At 40.0% G+C, this 27,866-nt stretch overlaps 2 protein-coding genes across 2 annotated transcripts; both read left to right on the top strand.

Moving 5' to 3' along the window:
* The first annotated feature begins 9,964 nt into the window (after positions 1 to 9,964).
* LOC146713478 (uncharacterized) lies at positions 9,965 to 14,990 on the top strand. The gene is made up of 3 exons (XM_085438219.1): positions 9,965 to 10,152; positions 14,313 to 14,841; positions 14,958 to 14,990. Exons 1-3 carry the CDS (start codon positions 9,965 to 9,967, stop codon positions 14,988 to 14,990), a joined length of 750 nt encoding a protein of 249 aa, XP_085294345.1.
* A 9,468-nt stretch (positions 14,991 to 24,458) lies between these two features.
* On the top strand, positions 24,459 to 25,103 carry LOC146713477 (uncharacterized). The gene has a single exon (XM_085438207.1). The coding sequence runs from the start codon at positions 24,459 to 24,461 to the stop codon at positions 25,101 to 25,103; it is 645 nt and encodes a 214-aa protein (XP_085294333.1).
* Positions 25,104 to 27,866: the final 2,763 nt, after the last annotated feature.

Here is a 27,866-nt window from a genome sequence, read left to right as displayed (position 1 = left end):
CATCCAGCCCCTTTCATTTGCCTTAATGATAATTCCTGCTGGAAACTTCTCTTTAGGCAAAGTCTTTCTCTTAAAAATCACCATAGGCGGCAGTTTCTGTCCATTAGCATGGCAGCCAAGCACAACAGTGAAAGAAGACTTTTCGTGCCCCGTTGTGCGTATCGCTACCGTGCTGGTCCCCTTCTTCTCCACAGTGTGACTCACCGGGATGTCAAAAGTGAGCGGCACCTCGTCCATGTTAGTGATGTGGCTGGGCTGGATGTGTTTGTCGGCGATGTGTTTGCTGCAGTAGGAGCGGAAGATGGCCAGGTTTTCATTATAATCCGCTGGAAGTTGCTGCGCTACCGTAGTCCTGGTCCAAATGAAAAAATGGCACCGTTTCATGAAACGAAAGCACCAAGACGGACCTCCTTGGAAATGTTCAATTTTCATTTCTTCTGCTAGCGAAACTGCTTTTAGTCGAACGGTGACCGTCGAAACGCTTCTCCCACTCTTTCTTTGCTCGATGATCCACTGCTTGAGTCTTTCCTCCAACTCGGGCCACCTCGCCTTATGTCCGCGGAAACTCAGCTGCGTCTTCTTGACCTGTCGGAGCTTGTTTTCCAGCTTCCTCCACTTGCGAACCATCGATTCATTAATCTTAAATTCTCTCGCGGCTGCTCGATTTCCATGTTCCTCCGCGTAGCTGATGGCCTTCAGTTTAAACTGTGCTTCATAAGCGTGTCTCTTTGCCATTTTCAGGGTTGTTAAAACAACGATGTTCCGCATAATGCACATACCTGTCCTTTTATACAGGTATGTGCGATTGTCCCGGTATATACGATCAACGCCCACACTTCACCCTTTAGCGTTCTCATGGTGTTCTCTACTACGTCCTCCTTACAACACACAGGGCGCACTGCACTATCGGGCGCGCCGCACTTTTTAAAGAAAATCTAAGGCTTTTATGTGCACCTTATAGTTGCGAAAATATGGTATTTAACTTGCCGGCCAGGCCTTTGTTTGCTTTAACAGTGGGTGGGGGGCATCTGTAGCAGGTGATTTCCTGCAGGCCCCTCCACACTGACGCAGGGTCTTTGGCTGAGAGCCGTTCTTCCAGCTTCTGGGAGTAGATCCTTTTAGCTGCTTTGATCTCCTTGGTCAGTGTGTTCCTGGCTTGCTTGTACAGGGCCCTGTCACCACTTCTGTAGGCGTCCTCCTTGGCCTTACGAAGATGTTGGGGTTCAGGAGTGAACCATGGTTTATTGTTGTTGTATGTGCAAAATGACTTTATTGGCACACACACATCTTCACAAAAACTGATGTAAGATGTCACAGTGTCCGTCCATTTTTTCAGACGCAGCTTTAAAAACAGTCCAATTAGTGCAGTCAAAACAGTGCTGTTTATAACAATAAAGCTATATCCTGAAAAATAAATAGCTTAGCTATCAGTGCAGGTGATTCTAAGTGACATAGTATTGTGCAACTGAATAAAAGAAAGTAGCAGCATATGATAGGGAGATGAAACAAACATTGGGTGTTATTGCACGGTCTGAATGGGAACAGAATAACTTTTGTTATTAATCCCCAGGAAAATCACCTACAGAGCGAGGAAGAGTTTTACAGTCTTATTGCCACCGGTACAAAGGATTTCCTGTGGCGGTCAGTTCTGCGTTTCAGTATCCTTGTACAATTAGTACAATTGGTAGTTACACAGTCCTTGACTATACTAATTGGTCAAGAAACTGTTTTCTTGATAAAATGCATTATAACTGTGAATTATCAGTACTTCCCATGTCTGTCCCTCTAACTGTTTTTTTTCTCCTCAGACCTACATCATACTGCAGATATGTCACTTAACTCCACCTCCGACAATGTTATGGACGACATCTGCCTTCTAAAGTCATACAAATTTATTCCTTTCAATACAATGAGAATCATCCTCCTCCTGGCCTTCTCTGTCTTCGTCTTTTATGTGGGTCACCAAAGATGGCGGCAGCAGCGCTCCTTTAAAACAGCAAGCCACTCTGACATCTTCACCTACCACATGGCTGCCATGGAGCTGATCTGGGTTTTGGGGTGTTTGGTCATGTATTATGGCACATACACTAATCACTTAGTGAGTGAGACAGTAGGATCATACGCTTCTACCGTTGCTTATTATGGAGAAATATTTTTCCACCTCCTGACCTGTGTAGAGCGTTATCTGGCTGTTGTTCATCCCATCACCTACATGAGTCTAAGAAATGCCCGTGGGGTCAAGATCAGAAACATCACCATTGGCTGTGTTTGGCTGCTGAGCTTTGGACTGATGGGTTTTGCACTCTTATTACCTCCTAACTACCAATCTGCCCCAACGTTCTGCATTTTGGCTCCATCCATTATAATCATATCTTTCTGCAGCCTCTCTGTTCTCTTTGTTCTGATTCGCCCAGGGCCAGGGGAAGGAGGTAGGGAAAAGGAAAAGGTTGACCAATCAAAGCTGAGAGTTTTCTACACCATCACAGCTATAACCTGTGCTGTGTGGCTATGGTTTTTTGGGTGGCTTGTATCAAATGCTCTTCACAATTCACTTCTGGTGAGCAGCACTGTCAATTGTTCAGTGTTAATGTTTCTTATCTGGTTTAACGTGCCCAGCAGTTTGGTGTTACCTCTGCTGTACCTGCATAGGGTAGGAAAACTGTCATGTTGCTGTTATACCAACAAATGAAGACAAGGATTGAATACAGGTGTCATGGTCCTGGGTCTGTGACCCAGTGATTTGAATAGTTTTATTTATTTCCCTGATGTTATTGCTGCCTGTATTTTAGTTTTGTTAATTCTAGGTCCCAGGTTTTGATCTGTTTGCCCTTCATGATTCTCTGTGTTCCCTCTGTTCCAGTGTAGTCAGGTCTCTTTGTAAAACCCGCGTCTCTGAGTCTGTGTCTTTGCGTGTGTTTTGAGTTTCCTGTTTTACTTTGAAGGTCCGTGTCTGATGCCAGTGTGTTCAGTTTATGTTTTCCCTCTCTCGTCAGCACTGATTTCTCCCAGGTGTGTTCCCCTCCTGTCTCCCATTCCTGATTGCTCCCCTGTGTTTATAAACCCTGTTTTCCTTGCTCTCTGTCGTGTCATTAATGTCTGCTCACACTCGGCCTTCACTGTGTGGCCTGCCTGCCTGCCTGCCTGCCTGCCTGCCTGCCTGCCTGCCTGCCTGCCTGCCTGCCTGCCTGCCTGCCTGCCTGCCTGCCTGCCCAGTTTAGCCAGTTTTCTTTTTTGCCTGGAACCAGTAATAAAGCTCAGTGAGTCCTGCGCTTGGGTCCACCATTCCTGTCTGCCTTCACACAGCCATGACAATAGGATTGAATACAGCAGAGACTATAGATCTACATGATTTGAAAGAGTATAGTATACTAAAACATTTGGAACAGTTTCAGTTGTATTACTATAATAACAAAAAACTTTGAACAATAAGTCTTAACTGGTGGTTTAATGTCCCTTTGTAGGCTTTTGATACTGTCCTGTGTCCTAAAGATAATGATGATCAAATTACTTTTCATGACTTTTTTAAATTTTTTTAATTCCAAAACATTTCTCTTCACATTCTGGCTTTGTAATATAGCAAATTATTTGTGTATGTTTGTGATACTATGTAAATATTATAATATTTGTTACTGACCTTGTTGATTAGGTTTACTGGCAAGTTCAAAAGTATGTACCTGAGACATGCAGCATCTTCATTTTGCTAGTTAAACTTCATTACATCATCAGTACATTCTTGATTTATATTTATGTCAGTAAAAATGTGTAGGAATCAGCCTATAGTTGTCATTATGTTTATGTAACGCACAAAATAATGTGCACTGTGGTCCTTTGGCCTGTGCATAATTTCAATTTTATCATGATACTTTATTGTAATGACAGATCACTTGATAAGCTTTATGAAAATATATATTTCAGAGATGCAGTCTCTGTCATATTGTCAATCATTCTAGCTGCATTTGTAAAAAATGGATAGATTTTATTAACACATTTTTAGCCGTTCATTATACATTAATGGAACATGTGTCTATTGATATTTTAAACTGTGTTAGAGAATAGAATTACACTTAGTACAAAGTAATTCCATGCATCTTTAGGTTTTGTGTTCAATTCTAGGCTGATGTCTAATGTCAAATCAGATAAAGTCAGGTAATCAGCAAAAAATAACAACATTTAAAAAAGTAAAAGAAAAACTTGTGTTTTTAAAGTCGATTCATTTTTGGCAATGATGCTTTGATACACAACTTAATAAGGAGTCAAATATAAACTGAGATGCTCTAGTCAGTTTATTAAAGATATGACTACTACTGTATCTGTGAGAAAACTGCAAGGTTTAAATTATTAAGTGTTGAATGTTATAAACAGTTTGCAGTTGTTCAAAAAATGAGAATATCAGAGTAGACATATTTAACACTGGTTAATTAATATGATACAGAATGGGTAAGACATTTTACTCTCCAATCCAATTATGTAAACCTTTGACATTTTCTAACATTTGTGACTATATATATGTATATATCAGATGGGAAATGGACTGGTTCTTATACAGCACTTTTCTACTCTCCTGGAGTACTCAAAGCACTCTATACAACACGCTGCATTCACCCCATACACACCCATTCACACAAGCACATATCTATACGGTGAGTGCTTTTCTAACTATCATTAATATGCATTCATACTCTGATGGATGCATCAGAGAGCAAGTCAGGGTTAGTATCTTGCTGCACAGCAAGAAGGTCCTGAGTTCAATTCCACCATCAGGCCGGGGTCTTTCTGTGTGGAGTTTGCATATTCCCCCATGTTTGCATGGGTTCCCTCCGGGCACTCTGGCTTCCTCCCACCGTCCAAAGGCATGTAGTTTGTGGGGATGGGTTAATTGGTTAGTCTAAATTCCGCATAGGTGTGAAAGAGCCTCCTCTGCTTGGGTACAGGTGGCCGTGATTTTCCCCTCTCCCCATAGAAGGCTGTCTATATGGGCTTGGAGAACTTGGAGACAGAAAAAGAAAACTTCCATAAGACTGTTTCAGACAGAGAAGTGATCGATAAATTCCCATGAACGGTCGGAGATCCAGCGTTTCTTGAAGCTGCCCTGTCGGTGACCAATCTTCGATTCTGCTGCGCTGACCACAGCCTCTTTTAGCTCATCCCAGAGTAGCTGATTTGGGTGACTGTGACAACTGGCGGGGCATCACGTTACTGTTGGTACCCAGGAAAGTGTTCTGCCACGAACGATGGCTTGTGGAGTGGCCGGTCGTGTGTCGAGCAAATCTTCACCCTCCGCATGATCATTGAACAAACATTGGAATACCAAAGGAAGATTTCTATTAATTTCATTCACTCTTGACAGCATCCACCGGCTGACTCTATGGGCTATCCTACGCCACTATAGAGTCCCTCAGCTGTTTGTAGATGCTTCTCTACTCCAACTCCCATTGCTGCGTCCGGACGGATGACAGCTGCACAGATTTCTTCAAGGTCAATACTGGCGTCGAACAAGGATGTGTGCTATCCCCCTTCCTCTTCCTGTTGGTAATTGACTATATCATGCGATGATCAGTTGACCAAGCTGGCATCGGTGTCTCTTGGCACGAAGCGCATAATCTCACTGATTTGGACTTCGCGGATGACATCGCCCTGCTGGGCTCAACTCAGGAAGACCTCCAAAGTTGACCGCAACCTGGCAGAGGGAGGTGACCACAGTTGGATTAAGAATCAGCGCCAAGGTACTCAGAGTTGGCTATGGCACTGCCCGCGTTTGTCACAGCCCAGTGGCACGGGGTAAATGGGATGGACAAAAGTGCAGTCCGGGGTATGTGAGGGGAAGAACGGAAATCAGACACACTCCAAAGAATCTCTCTCCTCTCTCCACAACTGGGTAACACAAATCCACACACTCGTCCACAGGATGACAGGCAGGCAGGGAAAGATCCGGGGAAGATCTGTACACAGAAACTAGAGTTAACGACGAACAACTTCACTCACTAACGACTGAGTGACTGACGCTGATTGCTCAACGATCCAGCGACGAGTAACACAGTGCTGCCGTCTTAAGTAGGCCTCGCGATTATACAGATAGGCAGCAGGTGTGTAGATGTCAGTTGCGTGGGCCAGGGGCGGGAGCCCATATTGAGCACTGCGGTGAGAGAGAGAAAGAGAGGGAGAGAGCAAAAACAACAAAACACATGTTGCCTAATACAGGATCAGCTGGTGAGGCACAGGGACCATGACAAACTTCAGGTAAACTAGACAGCTCTAGAATGCAGCAGAACAGCTGTGTCAGTGGGGAGGTGGAAACTGGGCCGGGAAAAATACTACTCCCCACTCCAAGAGCCAACTCTGAAGACAGGAAAAAAACAGGCAAGTTTTCACACAGGATCTGTGAAAACCTACCGGTGTCACTCTTTGTCTGGTCCCTCAACTAGGACCAATTTTCCATGCCCGCAGACAACATAACCCCTGGGATCCCACCTGTGGTGGAGGGGTTTTTGTGTCCCAGGTAGCAATTCGCAGTGGGGCTATTAATGTTGTATCAGCTATTTCAACCTACAGATGAAAAATGCCCGAGGCGAAGCAGTCAAAAGTCTGGCTGTACTTCACAGCAAAAGATGCAAACTCAGCAGCCTGCAACAAGTGCTTTAAGGTGATACTGTGCAAAGGAGGTAACACCTCGAATCTGATAAAACACCTGGAGGCGCATAGTGCATTTCTTGGCTTTTTTGTTTTTAAAGCCAAGAAATGAAGCCCAACAATCATGTTTTACAGTCCCATGGTTTCAGCCTCAGATACTCAACTAATCACAGTGATGTCATGACAAAAATGAATGACCAACAAAACATTTTTTCTCCTTCATTTCTGTCACACAAAGCTGTATTTAACGTTTCTCGCGGTTAGTATCATGGTTACTAGGCAACCTGAACAGCGCGACGAAGACTAGACCGTCCCATTTCACAAGCCTCTCACTTCTGCACTTCTCATACTTATAGTACGCACCGTACGTAGTACGCGTAGTGTGCGTACTTCAAGCGTGCAGACCCTGAATTGGGACACAGCCTCTGTCTCTCTTTCTCTCTTTGCCCAGGACGCAGCTGCTGCTCATTCACTCGTTTCGCCCTTGGATCGACTTGGCATTTAAGATATTAAGATGTTATATAAGTTAGGGAAGAAATGTGTCGTGGGCAGCAGTGCGGTGTGCCACTGCTAATGATCAAGGTGCGCCTCTGGGCCTCAGAAGTGCTTTTGTTTGTTTGTTTGATCTTCCACTTTCATTAGAAACATAAGACTGAGTTGTGACCATTTTTCCTTTTTGTTCTTATTTATAAAGCGGCGTTGCCATCTCTTTGTGTTAAGAGAATTCATAATAAAACCATAATATATTCCATACTCCCGTGTTTGGCTTCCTTCTCATTCTTTCTAGGTCTGTTTGTTATTGTTCCCCACACCTTCCCCCAGGCCTCATTTATGGGGATGTTACACTGACCTTTTTATTTAATTATGTATTCAAAAGAAAAGGATCAAATGTTCATATGAACTCCTTGTGATAACTCCTGACGGATGCTAGATCTCTGGAAAAGCACATCAACATTTCACACACAAAGAAGAATGCCAGAAATTCAGAAGCAGGTTTGTTTGTTTCTGTAATTTCAGGGCACAGTAATCCAGGCTTGTGAGCTTGTCGTCAATGAAACTTGGTGTACATTATTCCGCTAATGGGGAAAAGAGTTTCCAAGCATCCACATTTACATACATATACCATTTAAAACATCCTTCTGCCTTCATGTGTTGTTTCTTCAAGCACATAAACCAAAAGAATTATAGTGAATGAAAGTGGTCAGTCCTCTTTAGGTCTGATTGGGTAAAAAAGCAGTGAACTATGGTGTTAATTTGATTCACAAAGGGTTCAAGCTGAGGGCAAATCACACTGTAATGCAGAAACGAGAAAAAGAGAGGGATGAGGATTAGTTGGGAAAGCAGATAAACACGGAGAGACGAGAGAGATTGTATATTTAAGCTTCTAACTCTTGACTGTTTTCCTTCATACTTTGTCATTTTGCCTTTGTCTCAGTTTTAAGATTGAAGTACATATAAGTGTTATCAGGTAGATTAAATTGAATTAACAAATGTGGGTCATATTACCTCAAACTGTTGCTCTTCTCGCTGCCAGTAAATAAAGCCCTTTATGGATATTGTGAAAACTGTATTTCCATGGTTAGTAAGTGTGCAATGCCTTTTAATTTATCTTTTTAGGCATTCATGGAGTCACAAAATCTTGCAGTTACTTGACCAAGTCTCATGTATGAGTTTCCCTCTGAATGAACCAACCAGTGATCTGCTTTTATTGGCGATAAATTGGAGCTGAGGGGTCTTGGTTACTATTTGCAAACATGCTATAGGACATAACAAATTTGGTCAGAGAAAAAATGAAATTATTTTTTCAAATAATTTGACACTTTCTTTTTATATTTTCATTTCAGGAATTTTATGTAATCACAAGGAACAGCACAGAGAGCACCAGGCACCAATGACCACAATTGAAAAATGATATGTAAGAAGTTTCCAAAAACTGTGGCCACTTGAGCTTGTCTTCATATGTGAGATAAATTACCATCTTATTCCATTAAAAAGCCTGCTAGGAAATATATGATTGGTCTTTGTAGCTAATTTCTCCCTTTATAACCACTAGAAGACAGAGAACATTTTTATATAACTCAGCAATTTGGCCGTTCGATGGTATAAAGTAAGAAATATCTCCTGTCTGGTTTGCACTGACAGCAGGTGTCTGATATGTTTCACCTGCTCTGAACCGAGGCAATGAATTGGACTTGGATGTTTGTGCCACTGGTCCCTTGGTAAGTTACAAATAATATGACTTTTTGTGAGGAACCCCAAAACTTGTCAGTTTTGGCTAGCTGACTGACAATAATCCAGGCTAGTGAGCTTGTGGTCAGTGAATCTTGGCATATGTTATTCCATTATATCCAGTGAAACAGACTATTCAACTTTGTTTGTAACTCATAAAAGTTATTATTCGGTGTTACTTGGATCTGATTGTGTTAATTGGTAATGTAGCTATAATCACACTGAGAGCAGGTCCGCAGATGTCTGTCGGCACACAAAGCAGAGATCTGCGCAAGAGCAAATGCCAACAACTGAGCAAGAAGGGCTGTTATTGTGTGTGTATGTGGATTGTTACGACCCCCTCTGCTAGGGGACAGGGAGTAACAACATACTTAGGGGGCAGGGATAGCTCAGTAGGTAGAGTGGTGGCCCCATGATCGGAAGGTCGGGGGTTCGATTCCCCTGAACAGCTACCCTGAGGTACCCCTGAGCAAGGTACCGTCCCTACACACTGCTCCCCGGGCGCCCAGTGGCTGCCCACTGCCTCACTGAGTGAATGGGTTAAATGCAGAGAGGGATTTTCCCCTCGGGGACCAATAAAGTACACTTTCTTTCTTTCTTAAGTCCTCACACGAGTAACTAAGTGAAATAAAGGTTTTATTGCAAAATTCAAACAGAAAACACACGGGGCTGCGTTCTGTAGACCACTGGGTATATAATCAGCACACAATTAACCAACACATACGGGAGTGGAAAAAGCTAACTAAGGCTAACCTCATGAGCAGTATCGACTATATTTTTCTCCTCAAAATACAACATCAGAATAGAGGCACACAAATAACGCCATAGGCCTTAAAGCTACCGAGGTCTCAGAGTGAGGATCGAAGATTGTGGGTTGATATTGGTAGTGGCAATATAAACTCCACCTCTCTCTGAAACTGGATAGTAGATTTCCTATCAGATAGGCCTCAGTACATCTGAATCGGCAGCAACACCTCTAACACCATCAGACTTAACACAGGAGCTCCTCAGGGCTGTGTTTGCAGCCCACTGTTGTTCACTCTCCTGACACAACTGCACTGCCCTACACAGCTCTAACCACATCATCAAGTTCTCCAATGACACAACCATGGTTGGACTCATCAGCAGCAACGACGAGTTGGCGTACAGAGCTGGCGTTCTGGTGCACCAGAACGCCAGCTCCACCCACACACCACTCAGCATCCACGGTTCCACGGTAGAGACTGTTAACAGTATCACGTTCCCATCTCAGATGACCTCACCTGGACCACTAACACCTACTCCATCACCAGTGGAGTAGGTGTTAGGTTTTTTTTTGGCTGTTAGTGTGGTGTATCGAGACGCTTGAAGCAGGTGACCAAAGTCGGCAACCTCAGCCAGCAACAACGCATAAGCTGATTGTTAAAGCAGCTACCAAGAAAATTGGAACATCTCTACCTCTGCTACAGGACATCTTCCACAAGCACTACATCAGTAAGGACTCCTGCATTGTGCTTGACCCCTCATTTGGACTCTTTTCTCTCCTTCCATAAGGGTTCATTTAAACCACTCCAAGGTGACTTTAAGCATCTAACTGTAAATTTTATTTAAAAATGTTCTTGATCCTTTTCCCCCATTCCAAAAGTGTATATTTATTTTCTAATTTATTGTTTGTTCTTTTGCAAATTTACAATTTTAATACCTGCTAACTACAGATTTGCTTCACTTTCTGTATTTTGGCTCCCTCCATAATAATCATAACTTTCTGCAGCCTCTCTGTTCTATATGTTTTTGTGGCAGCCCTAATAGACATGCTCAGCTCTTATAGTTATGTCAACCTCTGAAAAGGCATTCATCTTTGTTTGAAAAAAATGGAAAACAGACCAAATGATTTGACTTCCAAAAGTTTTCATGTCGTATATAGAGCAATGGCTGCTGGCTATGCAAATGACAGCACAAATCAACTTTTTTGTTTGTACAATGCTTGTTTGTGCTTTGCACGTGTTTATATATGTATTTTTTTCAGGTTGTTCAGTTGTACTAGACAGGATGTTTTAAGGTGCATGCTCATACACTGAAAAAAAGGGATTGGCCAACTCTTGGATTTACGTAAGCATCTTGCGTGTATTTAACATAAGTGCCTCATGCTTTAAAGTTAAGCATAACTATATAGTGTAGAAACTACATGATATGCAGAGAGGCTCGATTAAATTGTTCATATCATGTTCGAGTGAAGTAAGTCAATAACTTTCAGTCTCGTATGCTTTGGATTGTGGTTTCAGGAAGGCATCCATCTCAGTCAAATCGAGTAGCCTCCACTACTTTTTTTGGTATACTGAAAAAAGTAAATTGGGTGTTTGTTACATTAAAAACAAAATTACATGTTTAAATTAACTTGTAATTGTGTCTGTATGGTTGTCTGCCTCTTATAACCCCAGTGGTCTTGTACATTTTGTGATTCCAGGCAACTATCCACTCTTACTAGATTGTATCATGCCATCTACACAAGAATAAAATAAGTTGCGTTTCATGCAGAGCCTACATGATTCACTTGGGTTTACCATAGAAACATGAAAGTCTTGTTGTATCTTGTAAACGTGACAACCTATTCAACATCATTTGCTGACTTACCTTAGGCTATTTTATTTAACACAATTGTTAAAGCAATAAAAACATTATCTAGTTCAAACACGAAAATGCATCAAGTCCGGCTTTTTTGACCCTGCGACCCATATCCGATCATGGTATGACAGTGTGAACGGCACAAATCTGACCTGGGTCACTTTCGTATGTGGTACTGAATCCGATACATATCAGATGTTTTAGGAAGCGACTGCTGTTTGAACGGTCAGGTCGCATTAAATCCGTCTTTTACGTCACTGACACAAGACAGACGCCAATTATCAGCGCTGGAGAAGACATTGTGAACACTTCCTGGCAATCCCGTGTAGATGTTTCGAAACTGTTGGGAAGACAACGTTGGAGAGACGTGAACATTTTATTTGTACTTTATAATCTGCAGATTCTGACAGAAATCTGCAGCTATCCTTTGAAGCACCGCTCCTCTAAAACAGCAATAAGGATAATTATTAGGCCATATGTAAATGACAAAATAACTTTATAACTTAAAGCAAAATTGGGAAACATAAAGTCAGAAACAAGTCTTTGGGCCATCAGTCAAACAATACTGTTTGGTCTGGGTCTAAACAGAACGTGTTGTGTTTTATTGTATCAGGGTTGCAATAAATCTTCTAATAATAACAATAATAATAATAATGGTCCGCTTGCGGGCCACTTTGAAGGTTCACACTAGAGCGCGTTTGCTGTCACATTTTATTTGTAGTCTGAACAAACAGACAAAAAAATTTGATTTGATTCAAAAAATTGGAATTGAGCATTAAGACCTTCAGTGTGAACATAGCCAAAATGACAAACGGAACAATATTGTCTTCCTTTATAAAGAAGCAGAGAAACTCAGGTCAGAACATAGAAGTGCACTTGGCAAAACACAAGCCAAACAACATAGTGTGTGCTGTGGAGTGCAACGAAGAGTGCTCTGATCTCTATAATGGATGATATAAGATGATATAAGATGATATAACCATATATATTTAAGACAGAGAGGTTTAAATATTGATAAACATAGACATTATACACTATATACACTGCATTTCAGAATTATGGCTTGCAATGTGTATCAGGGTTACAATAAATCTTCTAATGATAATGGAAGTAGAGTTGATACTGGATGCATAGTAAAATCCTCACACACATGCTGTAAATTAAATCCCATCAAACTGCTCAATGTACATACAGGCTGCATGACACTGCTTAATTTGAATGAACACCTGTCTTAAATTACAAGCCGTTTGAATACTGTGAGATGTGATGGATTGATAGAATAAACATAGACATTAACAATTCTAAGCATGTTGATTTTTTCCATTATTTACACATCCTAAACTGTTCTGTCACGTATATACAACTCAACCAAAATCAGCTGAACTAATTACACAAACTCCATGTTAGTTTTTGGTTTCCTACATGTTGGGGTGAAAAAGAGAATTTGTTTTTTTTCTACATATATTATCTATAGTTGTTAGAAAATACCGATGTAACCTGCAATACCTTACTGTGACGCAAATGGTCAAGTATTTGCTTCTGTAATTTACAGTAACCACCTATAGAGTCATGCAAAAGGCCCCCATTGTTCTGCTGCTGTGGGAACTCTGACCACCATCAACACCAGAAGAAGCATCAGTGCACATTTAGAGTGAAGAGCAGTCGGTCAGTTTGGAGACGCAAACCAGAGGAAACAATTCAACCATAAAGGTGATTATAGTGATACGTTAATTTTTAAATGCTTTCTTTTTCAAAAAAATATTTAATCTGTTGTTTATCTTTTTGTACCGATGCAACTGAGATTAAAGTGTTTCAAGCTGTGCTCACTATACATTAATTTAAATTTTGATGTAGGTTATCTACCTTTTTTGCCTCACTTTCTGTATATGTTAGGAACTTGTAATTAATAGTTTTTAAAAAATGAATTCATTAATTTTTTTTAAACCTGTTCAAAACAAAGGTTACTCTTAAAAGCCCATTTTTCTTTGGTCAAGTTACAGCGCTATGGTTTTATTACACCTTTGAGGAAGTGATTAAATTTAGTGGGTCAGGTTAAGTTAAACCAGATAATTTCTAATGATAACGTCAACACATTATATTCTGTGTGGAACTCATAGCTGCTTCCACTTTGTAACTGTAGTGAAATCGAGTCACTACAATGAGAAGATCCTTATTTGTAGGTAAATCTGAGAACACTGAATGGGATTACCGAATTGTTAAAATTAAGAGAGAAAATGTGTTTTGGATTTGAAATTTTTTATATTCATTTAAAAATGAAAACGTTTCTTTAAGTGTCATAGATAGACCTTTTCTTTGATTTATTTGTGAACAACTCTATGAATTACATGTGATCAGATTTTAATGACAGAGGATAATGGAAAATTATTTATTATTATACTCCACCAGCTTGATAATATGATATTATGAATGAGCAAAATATTGTATTTTTAATTCATTCTGAGTATATTTTTCTACTGTCAAAAATTTCATACCCATGTTATGGTGGTTTGTTTTTAAATGTTGATTAACAATTAAGACTTTATGTTAGAGTATTTGTTGACAAAAAAATGCCAGTTATCTCTCACAGTATTGCGCCTAAAGCGCTACTAATTTGTCAGAGACTGTTTAAGATGCATTATAACTGTGATCTGTCAATCCCTTCCAGTCCCTCTAATTGTTTTTTTTTTCTCCTCAGACCTACATCATACAGCAGTTATGGCTTTTAACTCCACCTCCAACTATGTTATGGACGATATCTGCGCCATATATTCATACAAATTTATTCCTTTCAATACAGTGAAAATCACCTTCCTCATCATTGTCTTTGTTCTCGTCTGTTATGTTGGTCACCAAAGATGGCGGCATCAGCGCTTTAAAACAGCAAGCCACTCTGACATCTTCACCTACCACATGGCTGCCATGGAGCTGATCTGGATCTTAGGGTGTTTGGTCATGTATTGCAGCACATACACTAATCACTTAGTGAGTGTGGCAGTAGGATTATATGTTTGTAACGTTGCTTATTATGGAGAGATATTTTTCCACGTCCTGACCTGTGTAGAGCGTTATCTGGCTGTTGTTCACCCCATCACCTACATGAGTCTAAGAAATGCTCGTGGGGTCAGGATCAGAAACATCACCATCGGCTGTGCTTGGCTGCTGAGCTTTGGACTGACGAGTGTTGCACTCTTATTACCTCCTAACTACCAATCTGCCCCAACGTTCTGCATTTTGGCTCCATCGATTATAATCATATCTTTCTGCAGCCTCTCTGTTCTCTTTGTTCTGATTCGCCCAGGGCCAGGGGAAGGAGGTAGGGAAAAGGAAAAGGTTGACCAATCAAAGCTGAGAGCTTTCTACACTGTCACAGCTATAACCTGTGCTGTGTGGCTATGGTTTTTTGGGTGGCTTGTATCAAATGCTCTTTACAAATCACTTCTGGTGAGCAACACTGTCAAGTGTTCAGTGTTAATGTTTCTTATCTGGTTTAACTTGCCCAGCAGTTTGGTGTTACCTCTGCTGTACCTGCATAGGGCAGGAAGACTGTCATGTTGCTGTTATACCAACAAATGAAGAACAAGGATTGAATACAGGATTGAGTACCGCAGAGACTATAGATCTACATGGTTTGAAAAAGTATAGTAGACTACAACATTTGGAACAATTTTTGTTGTATTACTATAATAACAAAAGACTTTGATCAATAACTCTTAACTGGCTTCATGTAACTTTGTAGGCTTTTGATACTGCCCTGTGTCCTGAAGATAATGATGATCAAATTTGTTTTCATGGCTTTATTATTATTTAACAGAACTCTAGTCTTTTGGAGAGTTTTTAACAGAGGACACAAGTTATTCAGCATTTGTCCACACTGATGAAGTTTGATGTAACTGAGCAAATGCCCATGTGTTTAGACTGCTTTTTATGGATGCAACACAGAATAAATTATTTGTGCGTGTTTTTCCTTTGTGTGAGATTGTATGAGGCCTGGCAGGCAGTAATGATTTATTTAAACTCTGTAGTATTTATAAGCTTGAAAACAGAACCTTCACTTCATCATTACCCATATGGAAAAGAAATAGTAAAAACATATATGATTTACTCATGAAAGTGGCCACTTTCTCATTACTTTCATATTTTTTTTTAGTAAGTATCCAAAACATACAAGCTTCATTATATAATTTTTCAAGGGATCTTATATCTGTTTTCACTCTTGCATGCTTTCCATACAAGTTTCATACAAGACAGATAAAAACTTTATAAGATTTATGTATATCTTTTCCATCTGGGTAACAGAATGTTGAAAACACATTTGTATCAAATTCACCAGGTAGAGATAAATACGGCAGGTTGTTTTGCTTTGGAAAGTATGGGGGGTTTTTTTAGCTGTACTGTAAGCACACATACATGAGAAAATTAAAAACAGCATTAACTTTTTATTTTATTAACCTTTTACAGAATTAGTGGTGTATAGCTCTAAAATATTTCTCTTCACGCCGTGCCTGCCTAACTAATATAGCAAATAATTTTTGTATGTTTTTGTGACTGTTGATTAGGTTCATTGGCAAGTTCAAAAATATGTAGCTGAGACATGGAGCATCTTCATTTTGCTAGTTAAATTTCATTGTGCCATCAGTACATTCTTTATTTACATGTATGTTAATAAAAAGCAAAAAGTCAAAATGTGTAGGAATCAATCCATAGTTGTCATGATGTTTATGTACAGCACAAAATAATCTGCACTGTGGTCCTTTGGTCTGTATATACTGGAATTTCAATTTAATTTTAATTTTATTTTTTATTTATGATACTTTTCTGTAATGGAGAGTCCACATGATAAGTTGAATTAGAATAAATATTTCTGAGATACAGTCTCTGTCACGTCATTTATCATTATACCTATGGCGTTATTTTTGTGCCACTATTCTGAGCGCACGTAAAAAAAAAAAAAACATTTGAAGGTGCAAGCGTTGCATTTTGAGGAGAAATTTATTGGTGGGTAACAGGCATCTTCAAAAACGTTAGTGCACTTATACAAATATGTGATGTCTTGATAAGTCGAGCAGATATTTGAAGTTCACACAGCACCATTCTCACATGAAAATATCTTAAAAGTTTATTTTGTGACCCAGAAAGAGTAATATTTCAAACTCCGCCACTCTGTGCTCCTCCGCCACTGCCTTTTTTGAGTTTTGGACTAAATGGATTCTGGCATATTGCATTTCGTCATTTCGACCTGATTGGAGACCAAAACAGCCAATCAGTTTTTTTGCATCCAAGTGTGTGATTGGCTGGTTTGTGGCACAGAGAGGACAGATGGTTTGAAAGAGGAGTGAAAGAAGCCATCTATGTCCACTGTGAGAGACCATCTTTGAACAGAGGCGGGGGTTTACGACACCAACTGTCTGCCATTTATAATCCAGTTTTGAGTTTCCTCCCCAGACGCCTTAACGCCCACTCACATCCTGGGCCATCTGACCTCAGGAAATCGCATGATAAGGTGGGGCCAGGTTTCACAATGAGCTCACCCGAAACTCTGGCTGATTGGGACCCACACCCAGTTTCACGCCTAGGCTCAGGCGATTAGAGGATCATCAGGGGGTCCTTTTGTCCCTCTGTGGGGGGATACTCCCACTAGGTTTATATCTGGGACTCTCCACCATTTGACCTTAGAACTGAAGAAGCTTCTCAGATGAGAGGTGAAACGTCTTCAAGCAACTTAAACAAGTCCAGACGCTTTTCTTTGCAAGCTCCTTTGACTAGCAGTCTACTTGCCACAGTTATAAAGACATCATTTTCAAATGTTTTCTGATGGTAGATACCAACAAAGGCTTAAGCTGATTTAATTTTGCTGAAAATCAGGTCAAGATCACAACAAAAGGGAAAATCAGTAAAAACTTTATATTACCCCAATTTTTCTATGGCTCATCTTTAAACTTTAAAAGAATATACTAGGCCTTGGGTGACATGAGTACCAAGGATGAATAAGCATTTGACTTTGACCTTCACTGTTAGTGTCAAAGGTCAAAGTTGACATAGAAGAAAATATTTAAAGAAACTATTTTGAATATCTCCCAAAAGGTTGATTCTGTTCATTTGGACGGATTTACTTTTTTGGATGATTGAGCATGCATTGTATATGAATATGTTAAAATCCCAAGTTTTTACATAAAAAAACAATAACTTTAGCCAATTCTGTGTATTTGGGATACTCTCTCCAGTTAGTACAGGGGAGTGTCTAGCTGAGTGTAGGCTCTTCCTTCAGGCATTCATTTTTTATTTGGCCTTTGTTATCTTCTGAGTAATCACAAGTTGAAAAAGGTGGAAGTGGAGACAACTGTCAAGCTTCAACAGTTAGAACTCCAACAGGCCTCCCTTCCTACGTCTGCTTCCATTCTGCAGCCAGGGGAAGCTTTTGATGTAGGAAAAAAGTCAGCTGGCTTAAGTGTTTCATAACACTGAGGTAGACAGTTATTTTGAGTCATTTGAATGTATAGCTGTAGCCTTCCGCTGGGCGCGGGATGTGTAGGCCATCCTGCTAAAATGCAAGCTGGTAGGCAAGGCCCAGGAAATTTGTTCCTCATTGTCAGCTTAGGACAGTCTGAATTATGATAAGCTGAAAAGTGCTATCCTTCTAGCTTATGAACTGGTTCCAGTAGCTTATAGGCAGCTTGTTCGGGGTTCAAAAAGCGTACAAGGCCAATCCTAACGTGTTTTTTCAAGGGCGAAAAGTGTCCTTTTTGTACTCAAAAGAAAGTAATCATAAGATACATGTTTGATCCATCACTTGTTATTTCTAGATGTGACATCATAGATATGGTCAGCTGTCATAGTTATCTTAATCTTTGAAAAGGGTCCTGGATTGAAGTGAAATTTTAACCACATTGCTTTCATCCTTGTTTGAATTGGGAAAAAAATGCAAAACTGACTTAATGACGTGTCTTCCAAAAGTTCTCATCTCACATGCAGAATAATGGCTGCTGGCCATGCAAATGACAGCACAAATCATCTTTATTGTTTGTACAATGCTTATTTGTGCTTTGTGTGTGTTTGCATATAAAGTTTAACTTTAAACCTTCCCTGTACAGATGAACAACTTTAAAAAATAAAGTCTATGCTTATTTAAAGCCAAATTAATTGTAGCTCTTATATATGTTTTCACATTCACATTTTGTAATATAGTGAATAATTTGTGCATGTTTATGATATTTACTGTGACTATGTTGATTAGGTTCACTGGCAAGTTCAAAAGTATATTTAGCTGAGACAAGAAGCATCTACATCACACCCGTTAAAATGCATTTCATTATCAGTAGATTCTTTTTTTACATTTATGTTAGTAAAAATGTGCAGGAATCAGCCTATAGTTGTCATGATGTTTATCTACAGCATAAATTAATGTGGTTCTTTGAGCTGTACATCCTGCAATTTCTATTTCATCGCTAAACTTTGTTGTGATGCAGAGCACACTTGATAAGCTGACGAAAATAAACAGCTCAAAAACATAATCTGCATCTATGTCATCAGTGCTTCTCATACTCTTCTATTGGTCAACATGTGAAACATTCATACATTTGATAGGCACATGTTCAAGCAACTCATTTTACATTTTTATACTCTACTGCACACATTTTGATGATACATGCTGAAAATTATTCAACATCATTTGCTGACTCACATTGGGCCATTCTGTTTTACACAAGTGTTAGAGAGTAACAATAAAAAACATTCCCTTGTTCAGACACTACCCAGGGAGAAACAAAATTAATAACGGAACAACATCGTCATCCCTTATGTAGCCAGTTTATCAGAAAAAAATTTTCTCCAACCATGACACTTCAGTGTACTTCAGATCCAGCCACACACTCAGACTAAAAACTGGCTCATTCCAAAGACAACGTAGTGTGTGCTGTGGAGCGCAGCGCAGAGTGCACAGACCTCTACATTGGAACAGCCACTTCATAAACGAATGGTGCAACATGGTGCAAGATTCAGGTGTGCACCTGCATCTAAAGGACAAAGGTAATTCTTTCAAACATGTCAACAAATTTTAAAATAAAGATTGGAAAAACACTTGAAAAGGCCTGTTATTAGGCTCAGAGAAGGGCAGGCATCAGTCGTGACCAGTTGGGGCTGATGAGGTTTTCACATATTGTTGGCCAAAGTTATGTAATGTCCAAGTTGAGATCATAATTTGGAATCAGAACTGTGGGTCTCTGCATCTTCTTCTGCTCATACATTTGAAATGTCTCATTACTGGTTCACTTACTTCACTTTTTGGATTTGCACTGACTTTGTTCAGTTATGATGTGAGGCCACATTTCGACTTTCCCCTACACCTGGAAGCTCAGGTGGTTGGACATCTTTCCCAGTACCTTCAAATTTCTGTGAAATGCCATCAGATCTTGCTCTGACTTGGCACTATATAAATAAAATTGCAATGAGTTGAATTGAAAATATTCAGCTAGGAGTAACATTTTGAAACCCAATTTTCTTTCTTTTAATTAGCTCTTGCATTTAAATGACACCATTGGCTCATCCACAATGTTTCAGCTTCACGAGAATGTGCTTTAGAAGAGGTCGAATCTTATCATAGTCACCCATATGCCTTGTGGCCTGGCAACTGTCGCTTAATTTTTTTAATCCCTTAATTAGTGCGAGAGGTATCACATCAGCAACATGTGAAATGTGTAAAAAATTGTGTAAGAATACATGAAATAATGTAGCGTTACATACAAACACACTGTTATAAAAGTCTCCCTCGGAACATAAGCCCTTATTGCACAACATTGCTCTGAGGCAACAAAAGGAAAAACAGAATTTCTGAACATGCAAAATAAAAAGAAAACTTCATAAAACCCGACAAAAACCCTCTCTACATCTTCACACATGAAAGTTTGGGGTGGCTGTAGGTCAGGTGGTAGAGCAGGTCACTTACTGATGGCAAGGTTGGTGGTTTGATCCCCAGCTGCTCAAGTCTACATGCTAAATATTCTTGGGCAAGATACTAACCCCAGGTTTCACTTACATATAAAGAGGGTTAAAAAAAACTGCTTGTTTGAATGGGTGAATAACGCAAGTTGTGTAAAGTGCTTTGAGTGCTCAGAGTAGAAAGAGCGAGAAAGATCTGTGAAGTGACTAACTGACTGAAACGGACTAAGGCTACGTTCACACTGCAGGTCTTAATGCTCAATTCCAATTTTTTGATCAAATCTGCTCGTTCACACTACAAATAAAATGCGACAGCAAACGCTCAAAGCGGCCCGCATGCGCAAAAGAAGACGTCACACACAACGCGCTCTGTTTAGACCCAGAGCAAACAATATTGTTTGACTGATGGCCCTTAATATAAAGACTTTGGACTTTATGTTTCCCAATTTTTGCTTTAAGTTATTTTGTTATTTACATAATAATGTAGATAACCTAATAATTATCCTTATTGCTGTTTTAGAGGAGCGGTGATTCAAAGATAGTTGCAGATTTCTGTCAGAATCTGCAGATTATACAGTACAAATAAAATGTTCACGTTGTCTTCCCAACAGTTTCACTGACATCTACACTGGATGGCCAGGAAGCGTTCGCGATGTCTTCTCCGGCGCTTCTCTGATAATTGGCATCAGTCTTGTGTCAGTGACGTAAAAGACGGATGTGACAGTTCAAACAGCAGTCGCTTTCTAAGAGATATGTATCGGATTCATTACCACATACGAAAGTGACCCAGATCTGATTTGAAAATATCGGATTTGTGCCGTTCACACTGTCATACCATGATCGGATATGGGTCGCATAGGGTCAAAAAAATCTGATTTGATGCGCTTTCGCCTGCAGTGTGAACATAGCGTAAGAAAACTCAGAAAATATACTGTTAACAGATCATTACATGAATGGGAAGATGGCACGAGTTTTTATATGGACTCAATGTTTACTGTCTTGTATTGAACAACAGTTTTTTCATTGTTATTAAAAATGAGTTTTTCATTGCTGTTTGTCATTGCTTCTTTCACACCCAGAAAGAAGGGAAGTGAGAGGAGTAATATTTCTGGGTTCTAGGAGATATTTTGCGGTCTTGTGAAAGCTAAGTGAGTGAAGCTGAGATTAAAGTTAGAATAAATGTGATAAGCTCTCGTGTCGTCCTTACATACCTCCAAAAGACCACTATATCCCCACTATGAAGACTTAAATTAGTCCTCAGAAAAACAGCATCACACACAGTAAATAAACATTAGATTTGAATGCTGTATTCAAATGGTGCTTGACTTATTATCTAATGAATTATATATGTAATGATAGAATAAACAGTTAAGCTGTGAAAAGCATATATAAATAGACATATATACACAAGGAGAACATAAGTATGAGACATTCTGAGTCTTGGACATTGTGGATATTCTCTTTTTAACCCTTCATCAAAGATTATAGGTAAAAATCCGAGTATTACTCAGCAACAGTAATAGTACTTATAGGTTACTCGAGTCCTTTATAACTAACAGACCCTTGGGGTTTAGTTTTCCATGCTACTAAAAACAGATACAAGTGGCAAAAATGTACTTTCTCTGAATGGTGGCTGACCTCTCCGCTAGAGATACGGTGAGATGTTCAGTCAGAGTGGATTCACTGCTCCACATCGAAAGGAGCCAGTTCAGGTGCTTCAGGCATCTGACTAGGGGGCCTTCTGGGAGAGGGTGTGTCCCACCAGAGGGAGGCTGCGGGGCAGAACCTGGACACAGTGAGAAGATTACATCTCATGAATAGTCTGGAAATGCTTCAGTGTTCTCCCTAATAACCTGAAGCCAGTGGCTGGAGAGAGAAATGTCTGTGCTTCTTTACTTAGACTGCTGCCCCCTGGATAAGTGAAAGAAAATGGGATGATGGATGGGTTTTCAAATTCTTGACATAGGAAAAGGAGAACAAATAAAATAATCATCATAACTGCTTCACATTAAAAACAAACTTTCTTTTTTTTTTCAATGACACACAAAAGCTCTTTTTATTTTTATCTAAACTCAAAGTTGGGTCTAGTGAATGAAACTAGTGTGTGTGCAAGCATGATCTAACCATGGATATACATTGTATTTCACTATTATGTGTTGCAGTATGTATCAGGGTAATCTTCTAATAATAATGGAAGCTAGAGTTATGCATTTTAAAATCCTCACGTACATGCTGTAAATTAGATCCCATCAAACTGCTCTTAGTATACACATGCGGCATGACATTGCTTAGTTTGAATGAACACCTGTCTTAGATTACAAGCCATTTGAATACTGTCTGATGTAATGGACTGATAGAGTAAAAAATGGACATTAAAATTCTTTAAGTCCTAAACTGTATGCTATTTTCTGTCACATACAAGAAACTCAACCTAAACCAGTTGCACTAATTACACAAACTCCATGTTAGTTTGGTTTCCTACATGTTGGGGTGGAAATAAGAATTTGATTTTTACTACATATATTATCTATAATTGTTAGAAAATAAATATGTACCCTGTAATGCAGCACTATGACCCAAATGCTGAAGTATAATTTAATGGTGTATTTTACAGTAAGTACCACCTATTGAATTATGCAAAAGTCCTGCTGTGTGAACTGCGAGCAACCTGAACACCGGCAGAAGCATCAGAGCACTTTTAGAATGAAGAGCAGTCGGTCAGTTTGGAGACGCAAACCAGAGGAAACAATTCAACCATAAAGGTGCTATTTAATATTTGATTATATTAACATTAATTTTTTAATGCCGTTTTTCACAAATATTTGATCTGTTATTTATCTTTTTATACTGATTCCAGGGAGATGAAAGTGTTTTAATCTGTGTTAACTATACATTAATTTATTATTCGATGGATGATCTACTTTTTTGCTTTCCTTTTTCTGTGATTAGATCACTTCCTTTATATGTTGGGTGCTTGTTATTAATAGTGTTGTAAAGGCTAATTCAGTGACAATTTTGGAACTTTTTTTTCAGCATTACTCTAAAAAGCCCGACTTTGCTTTGGTCCAAGTCACAGCGCTGTTGTTTTATTACAGCTTTGAGCAGTAATCCTCACTAGATTAATTTAGGGAATCAGTTGATTTTTTGTGATGAAGCAAACATAGTATATTCTGTCTGGGCTCATAACTGCTCCCACTTGGCAACTATTGTGAAACAAGATAGTCTCTGATAAATCAGAGACAATTTACTGGGATTACAGAATTATATAATTTCAAGGATAAAAGAAAAAAATGTGCTTTGAATTTGAGAATATTTATAGTCAGTGAGAGATGAACTTTTGTTTAAGTATCATTTATAGACGTTTGCTTTGATTTATGTTTTGCCCAGTGTGGAAAAATCCACAATTTTATAACATTTTAGATAACAGAGGATAATGATAAGTTCTTTGTTTTTGTACTCCACCAGCCTGATAATAGGATATCATGCGTGAGCAACACACTGGCATTTTGTTTTTCTTAGTTTCTGAAAATATTTTTTCTACTGCTACAAATTTCCTATTCACCTCATTTTGATTTTGTAATATAATGTTGGTTTACAATTAACATTCCATGTCAGAGTGTTTGTTGACAGAAAAAAACTATTTCAATGACCAGTCATTACTCCCACTATTACTCCCAAAGCTACACTAACTAAGGGCTGTATTAAGCTGCATTTTTGCCTGTCCCATCTGGCACTGTAGTAATCAGAATTCTTCTCTAGCATTTCCTTAATAAGGTGCATTATAACTGTGAACTATCAGCACTTCCACTGTCTGTCCCACTGACTGTTTCTTTTTCTTCTCAGATCTACATCATACAGTAGTTATGTCACTTAACTCCACCTCCAGCAATCTTCTGGACAATTCCTGCCCCATAAATCCATCCAAATTGATTCCCTTCCATACATTGAGAATCGTCCTCCTCCTCACTGTCTTTGTTCTCGTCTTTTTTTCTGGTTATCAAAGATGGCGGCAGCAGCGCTCTATTAAAACAGCAACCCACTCTGACATCTTCACCTACCATATAGCTGCAATGGAGCTGATCTGGATCTTAGGGTGTTTGGTCATGTATTGTGGCACATACACTAATCACTTAGTGAGTGTGGCAGTAGGATTATCTGCTTCTATTACTGCTTATTATGGAGAGTTATTGTTCCACGTCCTGACCTGTGTAGAGCGTTATCTGGCTGTTGTTCACCCCATCACCTACATGAGCCTAAGAAATGCTCGTGGGGTCAGGATCAGAAACATCACCATCGGCTGTGCTTGGCTGCTGAGCTTTGGACTGATGGGTTTTGCACTCTTATTACCTCCTAACTACCAATCTGCCCCACTGTTCTGCCTTTTGGCTCCATCCATTATAATCATATCTTTCTGCAGCCTCTCTGTTCTCTTTGTTCTGATTCGCCCAGGGCCAGGGGAAGGAGGTAGGGAAAAGGAAAAGGTTGACCAATCAAAGCTGAGAGTTTTCTACACCATCACAGCTATAACCTGTGCTGTGTGGCTATGGTTTGTTGGGTTGCTTGTATCAAATGCTCTTAACGACTCACCTCTGGTGAGCAGCACTGTGAAATGTTTGGCGTCAATGTGTCTCATCTGGTTTAACTTGCCCAGCTGTTTGGTGTTACCTCTGTTGTATCTGCATAGGGCAGGAAAACCCTGTTATAACAACAAGTAAAGACAAGTATTGAATACAGAATTGAGTATAGCTGAGACTACAGAGTTAAATGGTTTGAAAGAGTATGGTATGCTAAAACATTTTAACAGTTTCAGTAGTATTATTAATATAATACGGGGCCAAGTCCACACTTTAGATCCAGAAGTAGACCCAACAAAATGAAGAAACAAAAGAGAATAAGTCTTAAGTGATTATTTAATGCAATCAAGCGTTTCATTCAAAATAGTCGACAGGGTTGCAAGAAGCGTGTGGAAAAACCAAGGCGCAAAATAACTGCCCATGAACTGAGAAAAGTCAAGCGTGCAGCTGCCAAGATGCCACTTGCCACCAGTTTGGCCATATTTCAGAGCTGCAACATCACTGGAGTGCCCAAAAGCACAAGGTGTGCAATACTCAGAGACATGGCCAAGGTAAGAAAGGCTGAAAGACGACCACCACTGAACAAGATATACAAGCTGAAACATCAAGACTGGGCCAAGAAATATCTCAAGACTGATTTTTCTAAGGTTTTATGGACTGATGAAATGAGAGTGAGTCTTGATGGGCCAGATGGATGGGCCCGTGGCTGGATTGGTAAAGGGCAGAGAGCTCCAGTCCGACTCAGACGCCAGCAAGGTGGAGGTGGAGTACTGGTTTGGGCTGGTATCATCAAAGATGAGCTTGTGGGGCCTTTCCGGGTTGAGGATGGAGTCAAGCTCAACTCCCAGTCCTACTGCCAGTTTCTGGAAGACACCTTCTTCAAGCAGTGGTACAGGAAGAAGTCTGCATCCTTCAAGAAAAACACGATTTTCATGCAGGACAATGCTCCATCACACGTGTCCAAGTACTCCACAGCGTGGCTGGCAAGAAAGGGTATAAAAGAAGAAAAACTAATGACATGGCCTCCTTGTTCACCTGATCTGAACCCCATTGAGAACCTGTGGTCCATCATCAAATGTGAGATTTACAAGGAGGGAAAACAGTACACCTCTCTGAACAGTGTCTGGGAGGCTGTGGTTGCTGCTGCACGCAATGTTGATGGTGAACCGATCAAAACACTGACAGAATCCATGGATGGCAGGCTTTTGAGTGTCCTTGCAAAGAAAGGTGGCTATATTGGTCGCTGATTTGTTTTTGTTTTGTTTTTGAATGTCAGAAATGTATATTTGTGAATGTGGAGATGTTATATTGGTTTCACTGGTAAAAATAAATAATTGAAATGGGTATATATTTGTTTTTTGTTAAGTTGCCTAATAATTATGCACAGTAATAGTCACCTGCACACACAGATATCCCCCTAAAATAGCTAAAACTAAAAACAAACTAAAAACTACTTCCAAAAACATTCAGCTTTGATATTAATGAGTTTTTTGGGTTCATTGAGAACATGGTTGTTGTTCAATAATAAAATTATTCCTCAAAAATACAACTTGCCTAATAATTCTGCACTCCCTGTAGATTAATATTTTAAACAGTGCTGCAGTGTAGAATTCGAGAACTAGACCAGATGAAATCATGAATGACAAACACCAAATGTAATCTTTACATCTTGTATTCAATGTTAGGCTGACATCTAAAGGTAAATCAGGTAGTCAGGTACTTAGCAAAAAATAACTGAACCAAAAAGTAAAATAAATAAATAAATAAACTGCTTAAATTTGTAAAGTTGATTCATATTCATCACTAAGTGCCCTTATACACATATTAAGAGTGAGCCAAACATTAACTGTGATGCCCTAGTACTCAAATGCTCAGAAGAGCAAAAGTTAACCTTTTAACCTTCCAGTTTTGTCACAGGCAGAGAACATCCATCCATCCATCCATTTTCTTCCGCTTATCCGGCGTCGGGTTGCGGGGCAGCAGCCCAAGCAGAGAAGCCCAGACCTCCCTCTCCCCAGCCACCTCCTCCAGCTTATCCGGGGGAACACCAAGGCGTTCCCAGGCCAGCCGAGTGATATAACCTCTCCAGCGTGTCCTGGGTCTGCCCCGGGGCCTCCTCCCGGTGGGACATGCCCGGAACACCTCACCCAGGAGGCATCCTTGTCAGATGCCCGAACCACCTCAGCTGTCTCCTTTCGATGTGAAGGAGCACCGGCTCTACTCTGAGCCCCTCCCGGATGGCCGAACTTCTCACCCTATCTCTAAGGGAGAGGCCAGCCACCCTTCGGAGGAAGCTCATTTCTGTCGCTTGTATCCGCGATCTCGTTCTTTCGGTCACTACCCACAGCTCGTGGCCATAGGTGAGGGTAGGGACGTAGATCGACCTGTAAATTGAGAGCTTCGCTTTTACACTCAGCTCTCTCTTCACCACAACAGACCGGTACAGCGTCCGCATCACTGCGGCCGCTGCACTAATCCGTCTGTCAATCTCCCGCTCCCTTCTCCCATCACTCATGAACAAGACCCCGAGATAGTTAAACTCCTCCACTTGTCGCAGGAACTCGTCCCTGACCCGGAGTGGGCACGCCACCCTTTTCCAGCTGAGGACCATGGCCTCAGATTTGGAGGTGCTGATCCTCATTCCCACCGCTTCACACTTGGCTGTGAACCGTTCCAAGCACAAAGTAGTCATATCTTTAAAAAATGACTAAGTGATGTTTGAAGAATGTTATATAAACATTTTGCAGTTGTTCAAAGAAATGAGAATACAAGACTGTCATTAGTGTAGAGATATTTAACACTGCTTTCTTAATATGACAGGCATTATACTTTCCCATGCCATCATGTAAACCTTTGATATTTTCTAACATTTGTGACTAAGGCTCTCCAAGTATATAGATGGTA

This window comes from Copadichromis virginalis, linkage group LG3 (assembly GCF_057382275.1).
Source record: "Copadichromis virginalis isolate Kocher_CV1m ecotype Utaka linkage group LG3, C_Virginalis_male_GT1.1, whole genome shotgun sequence".
In the NCBI taxonomy this organism is placed as follows: Eukaryota; Metazoa; Chordata; class Actinopteri; order Cichliformes; family Cichlidae; genus Copadichromis; species Copadichromis virginalis.
This window is presented reverse-complemented; position numbering and strand designations above follow the sequence as displayed.